Raw genomic sequence first — 12,135 nt, forward strand, 5'->3', positions numbered from 1 at the left:
TAACTCAGAGCCTTTAAGTTAGCAGACCGCAGTCAGGTATGAATATCCCCCATCTGTACTAATACATTTTTCAATCTTATTTTCTGTTACATTAATCAGCAATAAAAAGCCATTTATCTTAAAATATAAAATTGATTTTGGTTTAGAAAAATACAGTAAGCACATGTTGATGAATAAGTGTCTTTTGGACTTCAACTCTGCTTTTTCTGGATAGAAATATTTCATAAAATTTCAGGTGAAGCCACCTATACTCTTTAGGGTGCACAGAGGTGCATTCTTGCAACTAATACACATGTTCATCTTCCACTTATTTTGATTTACTCATGTGAATAGACTCCTTATACTGTAGTGATGACAACACTACCACCTCTTTCTGATTTATATGCTGTTCCTATAGCAATTTATTTCATTATCCTATTGACTTTCTCCTCTGAAGCTGAACATTAATCTGAAGGTTATAGAGATTTTACTAAACCACCCTTCCATTAGACATGTGTTCCCTCATCTGGTACTTTCCTCAGAGGCTTATTTTTCAACATTAATAAGCACTGGAGTACAGTAAACTTATCTTCTGGCTGAAATACTTAAAAATGACCTGCATCATTTCCAATAAAGTCTCCAAAATATAACACAGATGGCCTGTGGCAACCGACAGATCTGAATTTCAGACTTCCTTCTGCAAGCTGTTGGCAGGAGCGCCAGCGTTGCGAGGCGTAGCAGGGCCTGGCTTACAGCTGGCTCTGCTTTGGTGGTGTAACCACCTGTAGGAATGCGGTTGCGGAGAAGCAGGAGGTTCCTGTCCTCTCTGCTCGGGGACACCGCTAGCTGATGTAATGCACCTTTCCTGAGGAAGAGGAAACACTCGGTGCCAGCACAATTTGGTGAAGAGCCATGCTAGACTCACAAATCCTTAGATCAGTGAGGCTTCCTGCAGAGAACAAACCAGAAAAACAGACCTGGGAGAGGAATCTAAATATTGGGTAAGTGTAGGGAGGTGTGAAGAGAAAAAGAAGTCACTTTTGTGCAGAAGTGACTCAGAGGTTAGAAAAGGAGGCAGAGTCCTGAGCCAAATCTCACTTGGGAGGTGCTACTGAACGTTCACCTCCTAGGTGACCAAGTTTTGGGGAAGAAGACAGGGGCTTTATCAAGAGGAGATGGAAATGGCTTGTAACAAGCCAATCCAGAGTTGGTCTGTACTTGCTGTTTCTTCTGATATGCTAACTGGTGCCTCGTTTTGTTCTGTTTTGCTGACAAAGTCATAGTACGTATACGTGACTTCATTCCAGTAAAGGTTTTTTGGTTGTGTTTTGTTGCGTTGGTTTTTTTTTTTGGTGGGAGTTGGTATAAATACCAACATTAGGATTTCTGGGGAGGCTCTTTCGACTGACACACACAAATCAAAGGTGTACAGAAGGTCTCAGTGACAGAGCCACTGTTTCTGATTCAACAATTCAGACTACTCTAATTCTGCAGCAGGCTGGATTAAATTATTCCAGCTGGCCGGATGCTTCTCATAGGCTGTCTCTCTGACAGTCCTGCTTCTAAAAATATCAGAAGTTGGATTTGCAACACTGATCTTTGATAAGTAATCCTTTACTATCACTAGAGGTTCCCCACTCATAGAATATGCCTGCAGTTAAAGAAATCGCAGCAGTAGGAGAAGGCTGGTATTTCAGAATTTCCAGCCTCCCCCTTTGATTCCCATTTTCTTGTATTTTATCCAGTTTTCTTTAGTGTCTTTTCGCAGCAGCAAAAGTAAATCTCAGTTCCAAACTGTGTGTATAGCTTGCAATATCTATTAATTTATCTGGACACTATTCTGGCTTTCATTTTAATTCTTATGTAGCAGACAAAGTCATTGTGCGCTTGTAATCTCTGTCAATGGGTTTTCAAAGGGTGACTTGGTGGGCAGAGAAGAAATAATCTCTATTTTTCATGTGTTGTTACCCACAGTCTCTCTCTCATTTGAAAGTTCTCCAATCCATTTTGTTTGTGAAAAGTGCATAACCCCAAATAATTAAGCTCCTTGGCCTTCTGCCTTTACATCGATAAGGCTACTTCAGCGCACAGCCATAAAGCGGGCCGAGGTGTCCTGCAGCACATTTTTCATTTTTCTGCTTAGGAAAAAAAAAAATTGGTATGGATTTTTATCACTTTGCCACATGGTAAAGTTAAAGGGTCCCGTTCTCACCGTGAACCTTTTGCAGGTTGTTACCTTTTTATTTTAACATGGTAAACGGTGCCTGAACAACACCGCTCTGGTAAATTCTGCTGGGTTTTGTACCGCTGAAAGGACTGTCTGAAAGGAAGATGGTCTTTTTTTGTTAAATGACATGGACTCTGAAGCATTAAAAACTGTTTTGCATAGAGACATTAGGTATCAGACACAAATAACCGGTGTCTTAGCTGGGGTCTTTGCTCAAGCCAAGATTTTCTTTTAATCATTATAATACAGTAGGATGCTTGCGCAAAGAGTAGGGAATTAAACACACTCAAGTATCTATCAGAGGGACAAGTAAATGCTGGTTTTATTTATTTAATCGTTCCAAAGCCTGCTTTTCTTTCCATGTTAGCAGTTCCAAACATATTGATGATAACCTGATACACAGTTTTAAAGCCCTTACACTCAAACTATTTAAGCATTAGTTCAGTTATTCTGCCTACTAAAGTGATAATTAGGGGCTAAAAGGTAACCAGATTATTGTAGAGATCTCTCTTGACAGCCTTTAACACCTAGTTAAATGTTAAAGCCTGGAAATTACAAGCCTCTCAGTATCGTTCAGACCACAGTACATTTTGAAGCAATTTGCTATTTCTAGATTGTTTTTCATGCCCATGGCACCACTCCAGTGCTCTCTAGCTTGCTCAGAGTACCTGCCCGCTTGCAGAACATCTTCACTATGCAAAAAAAGTCCCTAAGAATGAAATTCTTGCTTAGTATGGCTGTTAGGTGGGATTTCCTGATGTGTAAAAAACATTGCAGCTGATTCAAGATATATTGGGGCTGTTTAAAAGCTTCTGCTTTGTCTGAACTTGGTTTTAACATAGGTCTGTTTGAGCCAATCTAATAGTTTCCTGGTGCTGTAAGGAAGAGGTACTGCTCTCTCTCTGACCTCTCCCCAGGCTCCCCTTATCTCTCTGCAATGTGCAGAGACATGCATTGGAGACCTCGGTGAGAATGATGGGACAGATACGGATGGGAGCGGAGGGAAGGAGGAGTGGGAATAATCTGATTGTGATCTACTGGAACGGATTGTGCTGCTTGGGTAACTTCATCCTTGGGAATTGTTTCCACAGCAAAACAGAGGTTTCAGTAAAACCCATAGTGGGTTTGTCCAACACAAGTAAGAACAGCACTAACACGGCGCTGTCTCGGGAGTTAGCACGCAATTAGTAGTCAAACTGTGTAATCCTGCCGTGATTTTTCGCTGGTTGCCTACACTTGCTGAAGCCTAAGCCAGCAAATATTCATGGCTATCCTTACCTGCACCAGCTAAATAAAACTAATGCACTTACACAGTTATTTTTCATTATCCCATCTCCTCTGACAGCATGATCCAATGCAGAAGTGAATAGTAATTAGCAGCAACAGTCTTGAAAGCATACGTTACGTTACAAAAACACGTGCTCTATCGTAACGTCAGTTTTCTTACTATAGTTGCTGGGAGCTGTAGACATTACATCTTCCAGTGCTGAAAGCTTACAGAAAATCAGTTATTTATACAGACAGCACTTGTATGGGTGGATGTATATTCTAAGAATGTCAACTGCTGTCCTTCACTGAAAAATTGCAGCATGATTGATCTGAAGCTGTGCTTGTGCTTTGGAAATAGTACGTGCTCTATAAGTAAGACTTAACTGTGCAGATGGAGGTTCAAATTGGTAATTAATACTTCACCTTATTGGAACTTACCTGTCCAGCTGCCCAAAACAGCTACCTGAAACTTTGAAAACCACATCCTCAAAGGACAGAATTCATCTCTCTATCTCTAGTCTAAGCCACTTGGCCTGTTGTTTGTCTCTGCTCTGTTGTCAAGGCGGACGCATCTCCACAGTGATTTGTCCTGCCCTAAGAGACGTGTCCCTGGCTATCAGGAATGATCATCTTCTGAAGGTGCTAATCTTTCTCTTCACTGCAGGAGGAATTCAGATAACTAGATGAACCCCGTACATACTGCAGATCCAGCTGTGCACGACTGACTGACTGTCAGCGGTTTCCGCTTAGCTAGGTTTTCCACTTTTATTAAGAAAAATTTGAGGTCTCTGTTAGCAAATACAAAATATTAAGAGTGCTTCAAAACTCCTACTTCCAAAGCCAGAAGAGTCTAGTTAGGTATTAACATTAAGTATTATGAAACAATGCTCTACATTTTTACCTTCTGTTACAATCTGTAACTTAAAAACTTTTAAAAATAGCTGAAAATATTCCAGTATATCAAGTGCAATGGTATGTTTCAACCAGATTTTTCTGTCTTTTTCAGTCAACTTGCTTTTGTTTGAATATTGCTCTTCTGTAAATCTGAACAGCAAAGCAAAGACGTTACTTACTACAGCACACTTAACTTTCAGCTCTTAAAGTAGTAATAGATCATATGTTCTGTTACAGAATTTAACAAAGGCAACCAGAAGTCAGTTATGTAAGACATCAACAATTTAAAGAAATATCTGCCACTGGCTATATCATACCTATATGTAGCTCATGAAACAGAGCAAATGATTACCATCAACTGTAATTCCATTATTTGACAACTCTGCAATTAATTTTCTACTCTTAAATAACTGCTGTTGCACACTGACAAAGAAAATGCCCTGCACTAACTGACTCATCACCAGAGTCTGTGAGAGCTTGTACAGATGGTAATTTGGTTATTCATCTTCAAGAAAATAAGTGCTTTATTATGAAAAACGATTCATTTTGGTCTTCTGAAAGGACGGTAACAGGGATACCTAGAGTGTTTTTAAAATAATCCCTAGAGTAATATACAGTTATTCTGAAGCATTATTTTTTTTTGTTAAGATTTGTGGAGTAGAGTTGCATGCTAGATAGTTCACAGAGGTGGCACAAGCTGAAGAAGGATGGGGTACTACAAAACCCACGCATCTCTCCTATGTAGGACTGCTCCTACATAAGAAGAATGGAAAGATTCTGCTTTGTCTACTAGAAAGTCTGCAAACTTTACTATACATCTTGAAAAAGTACTCCATGTATGAGACTAAAATATTTATCCAGCAAGAGTAATGGACCATCCTGCAATAGCTATCAGGATCATTAAATTATGGTCTTTCCTGGGACAATTACAGACATGTATTTGCAATACAAAGCAAGCACCAGTTCTGCCAGGGTTTACTTGGGGAGTTGACTATTTCTTGGGCAGACCAACAGACTTCTGCGGAACCATCTCTAAAATTAAGTATCACCTTATTTTTACATGAATCAAAGGCAGAATGATACTTGATGTAAAGTGTTATGCACCAGTGAGTAGTAAAAGTAGCACTTTTATAAGAACTTGAAGCACTTTCAGTATTACTTGGTGGTTGATTTTGTATTTGTGTTTACTAGGGATATAAAGGACCCATCCAAAGATACTTGATTCTTTCTAAGCAGGGCATATGAGAACATAGGGTGTCTATACATACAATAAATACAATGGTTTCATTTTCAGATGAGTCACACAAGTTGCAGTGCATGGGAGGAAAAAAAAAAGTAATTCCCTGATTTTCAGAATGGATACAGGGAAACAGTTTTTATGAGTACAAATTAGTTTGCAAATACCTTCAGGCAGAAATGGAAAGTGAGTAATTCATACAGGTTCATTTGTAATTCCAAATACATTGACATACCTCCCCGGAGAAAGCCTGTCCATTGAGTAGGTGCTCTGATCCCTGGCTGTCTTCACTTCCAAAGTGTAACCGGATTTCCTCTAAGCGGTGACTGTATGTCATCGGTCCTCCAGAGATGTTGACCAAGTGCTCTTTGTCTAATCGTAGAGATACATGTCTTCCTGTATTATACATCGTCCCACTGACCTAAGCAAAAAGAGGGGGGAAAGCATTTTTTCAAAATAATCTGCAAATCCTAGAAACCAGTTATATGTCGTTCAAGATTTTGCTCTACACACCTTCATTTAAATGTAGCAACACATATTATTGTCGTGAGATGAAATGCACAACCTGAGGTTATACTTCAACTTCTGCTTTGAATCTTACACTGTATATTCAAATATTTTGCTAAATCCATATGTACATATTTTAGCCAGGGGCACATGGTTAACACAGTGAACAGGATTATTATACTTCTAAATAAGCAGGCTTTTAGAGTATTTTCATGCAAGGTCTGAATAACAGCTTCATTACAAAATTTCTGCACTGAAAATGGCAACATTTCAACTGACATAAATTATTTAAGAACACTTGAACAAATCTGAAATTTAACTCATTTTTCCTTCTTTTAATATTTATAACAAAGTCATCCAAAAGTAAAGGTGCTGCAAAAAGCAGAGATAAAATTATTCATAAGTAGGGAGCCCTACTCCTACTGGAGGTGCAGGTAAAAACTTTCATTGTCCTCCTCTGCAAGTCTCTGTTTCATTACGAATATTTTATGTTCACAATTGCCAGATATTTTAGCCGTAGCAGTACAGAATTAATTACAATTTAATCCTATATCTCTAGTTCCTACTACACCTCACATAGCTGTAACGCTCTTCAAGATTCGTCTTTATTTTAAAAAAGACTGAACGTCGTGCTTCATTTGCAAACTGATTTACAGCTTCTGTAATGAAAATGATTGTGGAAATTTTTCATATGGAATATAATTCTGTCATAATTTCCACCATCATAGGAAAAGTTCCTATAGCAAGAAGTTCCTTAATTTATGCCATTAGAAAGTGAAATATGCCAGTTGGAGTTAAAGTAGAATTGTGATTTATTTAAAAACATTCTGCATGGATACAAACAGCACACTTGAATAACATTCATTTACTTTAAGAGCAGGAAGTGTAGCAATAATATGCTTTGTTGCACTTCAATTTAAAATTAAAGACATGACTATTATGTATTATATCCTATACTACATCAGTACTACAGTAATTAACATTGCTGCAGTGTCATTTTATCTGTAATACTAATTACTGAGTTTAAATGACCTGTTTTCTTGCACAGTATGTTGTAAAAAGTTACACTGAACAGACTGCGCAGTAGAACTAAATGAATGAAATTAAACAGCTTTTGATTGTTGTGTTTTTTAAACTTTGATACAGATGTTCTATCTTTTCTGTATTCCAATTCAAAATAAGCACTAATAAATTTCTTATGAAAAGTATTAACCACAAATATTCCTATTCATCGCAAATAAAACTCAATGATCTTATTTACAAATGCTCCTTAGTTGTTCTGCTTGACTTTGCATGCACAATAATTAAATACCAAGTTTAGTTTAATAGGTGGAAGAAGGTCAGTTTATTGAATTCCGTTTCAGCATACTGCATACGAACGGCATAAAATTGCTAATCATAAGTAAAAAATGTAGTTTAAAAACAAATAGGGGAAAACGGTTTAAAGCCTCTTATTCACATTTGGATACTCGCTTCACTGAACACTCAGTTAAATTTAGCAACTATGCAAAATATTCAGAATTCATTTTCTTACTTAAATTGGTACAAATCTCAAATTAGGTTACCATTATTTTCTCTCTCCACGTAAAAGTGGCCCAAATAACCCATAATATGGATCAAACAACTCTCTGTAGAGCAGAGAGGGGAAACGATGAGAGGCAAATTCACGACCAGGAGTAACATTTGTCTTTCTCCTTTCCTCCCTCATAAAAATGCAGTGCTTGTAATGGGATCGTATTGACGGTTTTAAAAGAGAATTTCCCGACGTAATTGCAGATGCAGAGCACCAGGAATGCAGTGATGAACGCTCGAAGTGAGACTAAAAATCTCCTGCATGGGCACACAGACTTGTCACCAGGAAGGGCAAAATCCAAGGTCTTCAACACAAAAAACGCAAGATTTTGCCCTTTTATCTGCCGCCTTAGGTTTAAGTGAAGCACTAGTCTTCTTGTTGTAAGTGTGTGCCCAAGGGAAGAGTAGCTGCATACACCAGTCTGGATCCAGGACCAGACTGTCCCTTCAGCACACGCCCATGCCCTTTTCTTTTCTTGAGAGTGTCAACGTGTACCACCATCACCAGCAATTTTTAAAGGGCACTTCTTTAATGGGCATTTGCTTGCTACAAGCAGAATAGAATTGTCCTATATTTGCCATGCACTCGGACTATATCTGAACGAAAAAAATTTATTTATTTATTTTCTGGAGACTTTCTGACTTGCCAGGATCGTATAGTAGGCTGTGCTTGACTATGGGAGGTACCACCATAGTGCTATGTGAAATTCTGTATTGCGGCTCAGGATATTGACTGTTTTATATACAAACTCAATGTCTTATCACCTTGAGAAGTGTACGTTTCAAGTACAACCCTTTACAGTTGTTAGGGCACAGTGTCATATAAGTGCAATCACCTTGTTCACAAGCTCCAAGTCCACATATGCATTATACTCAGTAGGAAAGTGTAATGAAAAAAACAATGCGAGAAAAAAAGAAGTTTGTCTTCCATTGTTTTGGGCAGCAAACAACGCTTTGTCTTTTCACTATGTGCAGTTTTAACTGCTACTGGAGAAAAAGAAGGTTCTGATCTTATTCACTGCGTGAACCTACTGATAAAATCAGATTTTCCGTATTTTATGGTACTGGGCCTCTAAAGTGATGGTGCACTCTCACTTTAGAGCGTCAACCTGAGTTGGTTTTGCAGAAAACGAAGTTGCATGTGGTCTCGCAAGGGGTTGCAGGCACAGACGTTGACAAGGAGGTATTTTCTGTGTTTTGTGCATTCTCCTACAAGATAAACAGTATGAAGGCAGGGGTGCCTCATGGGAAAGATGTTGGCTTTGCCTGGTACAGCTAACAATATCTGCTACTCTAGAAAGAATATTACTTATTTTTTATACCATTCTGTGGATTGGGTAAAAAGTTATAGGGTAGTATAAAAGGATAATGTAAAAGATCTGTTAAGATCTATATAATTGTTTCCTTGATGTGCCAGACTAATCTTTGGTGCTAAGCCCTTCATAGTGATCGTCTTTGTGCTGCCTTGCGCTCTGCTACTCAGTAACCTTTTGTTCCATGTTTCTGTTTGACTTGAAAGTTATATAAAGATGAAAACCCACTCAACAAACTGGGGAAAAAAAGAGCATTAAATCTTGCCCTCCTGTTTTTCAAAAGGATCAATATTCATGTTTATCTTATGCACTAGAAAACGAGACTGCAGTAAGGAAAACATATATTAAAACATCAGTAAAAGCCTGTCTGAGAAAACAGCAAAGTTCAACGTTGTCAAAGTTAATGACCATACCACATTCTTAGTTCAACCCATTTTTGTTATACGTTAAGAAACATTTCCAGACAGGTAATTTTACCTGTGGCAGAAGTCCCCAAGTAGAACAGAGCGTGTTGATAGGCTTCAACCTTAATTGTGGAATACTTCAACTTTGGTAGACTTTAATTAAATTATTAACATATTCCTGATGTAGTTATTTTCTATTTAATCTCATTACTTTTAATTCTTGCTTCACAGAGCTTTGTGCACATAATTCCCCAGCAGCATTATTCTCTCCCTTTATCTTAATGCAAGACAGCCACACAGGCACATGTTGCTAATACATTCTATACTGCGTTTCGAAGTAAGATCTGAATACTCGTGTGGTATCTGTGTATAACTTGCTGGTCATGTGAACACAAAAAAAGCCCCAATTCGGCTCTTTGAAATGTGGAACACAGGCAAAGTCAATAAAAACGCATACCTACCAAACACAAATTCTTTGATGCATGTTCATCTTAAAACTCTACAGGCCTTTATAACTATTAGGAAAACAAAGAAAAATCAGTCCCAAAAGACTTTTTTCTAATGACGTTCTTTAACCCTGCGTTTGTGGAAGCATTTTTGTTGTGTCCTAGTTAACTGTACATCTTGTTCCCTTCATCTTTTCTTCCACAACTAGTCCTGAACTAAATATTTTTCAGAACTTCCTTTGTGGCCTACACCTTTACATTACAGTCTGCATTAAAATAACCTTCAAAACCCTGAGCAGAAGAAATGCCAGAAAAAGAAGCTTGTTTCAGGGCAAAGCCTTGCTAGAAATGTAAGCGGGGAATGCAAGAGGAAAGGAGAAGGAGCTGAGATGGATTCTTTTCCTTTCAATCCCATGCTACGTTAGCAGTTCACTGTCACCCTTCTTCAAGGGGTAGCGCAGGCTCTCTGCTTCCTAGGGGCCTTTACAAAATAGCAAAATAGTGGATTTATTGAGGCAAGAGTGGCCTGAAGATTAGTTCCAAGACTTGTATCAGTAGCTGCCAGTGGAGCAGCACTGAATGTAAGGAAGCAAGAAAATCAATTGTGTATGGCTACCTGCTGTGGCGTCCTTGGATCTTATCTGCAATATTAGATGTTCCTTTCTTTAGGATGAAAATAGATACAGTCCAAAGAAGGCCTAGTACTGTGTAAGGAAGCGAATCACCAAGGATTGAAGAATGTTTTGAAGGTGCCGTAGTGCCCCAGTTTTACGTCCTGCAATAACCAAGTTTCGATCATCTGCCACCTGGCTTCCATATTTTCCTCCCGGAGTCCCATACTCCAGCAGAACAGGAAAGCGGCTCTGGAGGCTCAGGGGGTGGTGGGCTCTCCTCCCCCGTTAGCAGCACCAGAACTACTCGTGCCACATACTTTGTCACTACTTTTGGTTTCTGCCATTCAGTATTAACGTAGCCACAGCAGTAGGTGGTCTAACGAGCGTGGCACAGATCTGGAGGAACCTGCAATGGGCCACTGGGTTTCTGCCCAGCTCCTCTCCCTAGCAGCTTCGTGGAGGGTCAAGTGCTCCCTGGAAACATTAAAACACTACCACTAATATTAAACTGTTCCTAGTATCTGCCATCTGTAGGTCTCAAAGTTCTTAAAAAACGCAAAAATAAATTGCAATTGTTTTTTGTCTGACTGGGGCAAGTCAGCGTTAATGCCAGGTTGTTTTATTTTCTTCCTGATGCAGGAAGATCCTGGTGGGATTGTTCTATGCAAAATTGCACTCTGTAGCTCAGGTCACCTAAACTTGACTTTCTAAGTGCAGTGATAAACTGAATCATGTTTTTCTGAGTCCCTCAAGCAAGTTTCTTTAATTTAATAGTTTTTTGGTTGTTGTTCATAGTATCTTGACCAGACCATATTCTGCGATATAAAGTACTGTCCTCGTTGATTTAAATTGATCGTACTGTAGTGAGTACCTTATAGCTCTCCTGTGCAAAGCAGAGACTGCTTCAAGGTTCAAAAACAGAGTTTATATAGACTCCAGGGCAAGTCTGCAATTTGAAATCTGACTTTAGGGACAGTGACAAAGCACCACACCAAACTGGAATTTCAAACGTAACCTACTAAGGCACACTGCTTAGCTCCCTGCAGCAGAATGACACTCTTTTGTTTCAAAGCAGTGGCTGTACAAGAACATTTATTTTCTTGGTCTTGTGCTTATGGCATCCAATTAGTTCTAGAAGTAGTTTTATGCTGCTGTCTAGATGTTCCAGCTGTTGTTAGAGGGGACCCAAGCTGGAAAATAAAACAATTTTACAGTTATTCTTCTAAGCTATTTAACAGTTGTTTAAAAAGAGTAGTCTTAGTTTTTTAAAGTCTTCTCTTAAGGTAATTGATATAATCAAGTAGGAGGCAATTGTTTTTCAGATTTTCAAAACTTTCGAGAGCTCTCTCCTTGTCCAGAAGTTTTCTCTGTGTCTGTACACACGTAGACACATGCACACACGTAAGAATATTTTTGTTTTCTCCAAAGCATTGAGTTTTATTTAAGTGCTTCTGATGATAATTTGCACATTTGAATAGTTATTTTTCACAATAGTTTTTCCTTGCCTTCATCTCTAGGCTTAATCTTTGTACGTAACTATGTAAAGAAATTGTGAAATGCCGCTAGTACAACATTATTTTAATGCAATAACTAGCACACTTCTTGACCCTATAAATCATGATCTTCTATAGATTTGCCTATAAATGTCTCCTTGGCCTTAGATATTGATACAT

At 38.6% G+C, this 12,135-nt stretch overlaps 1 protein-coding gene across 1 annotated transcript in view; it reads right to left on the reverse strand.

The window, feature by feature from the left end:
* The window catches only part of CA10 (carbonic anhydrase 10 (inactive)), a 203,291-nt gene that overhangs the window by 39,771 nt on the left and 151,385 nt on the right, over positions 1-12,135 (reverse strand). The window contains exon 4 of the mRNA XM_009955291.2: positions 5,842-6,027. Coding sequence (XP_009953593.1) covers positions 5,842-6,027 — 186 coding nt within the window. The remainder of the gene's footprint in view (positions 1-5,841; positions 6,028-12,135) is intronic.

This window comes from Leptosomus discolor, chromosome 15 (genome assembly GCF_034619465.1).
Source record: "Leptosomus discolor isolate bLepDis1 chromosome 15, bLepDis1.hap2, whole genome shotgun sequence".
In the NCBI taxonomy this organism is placed as follows: Eukaryota; Metazoa; Chordata; class Aves; order Leptosomiformes; family Leptosomidae; genus Leptosomus; species Leptosomus discolor.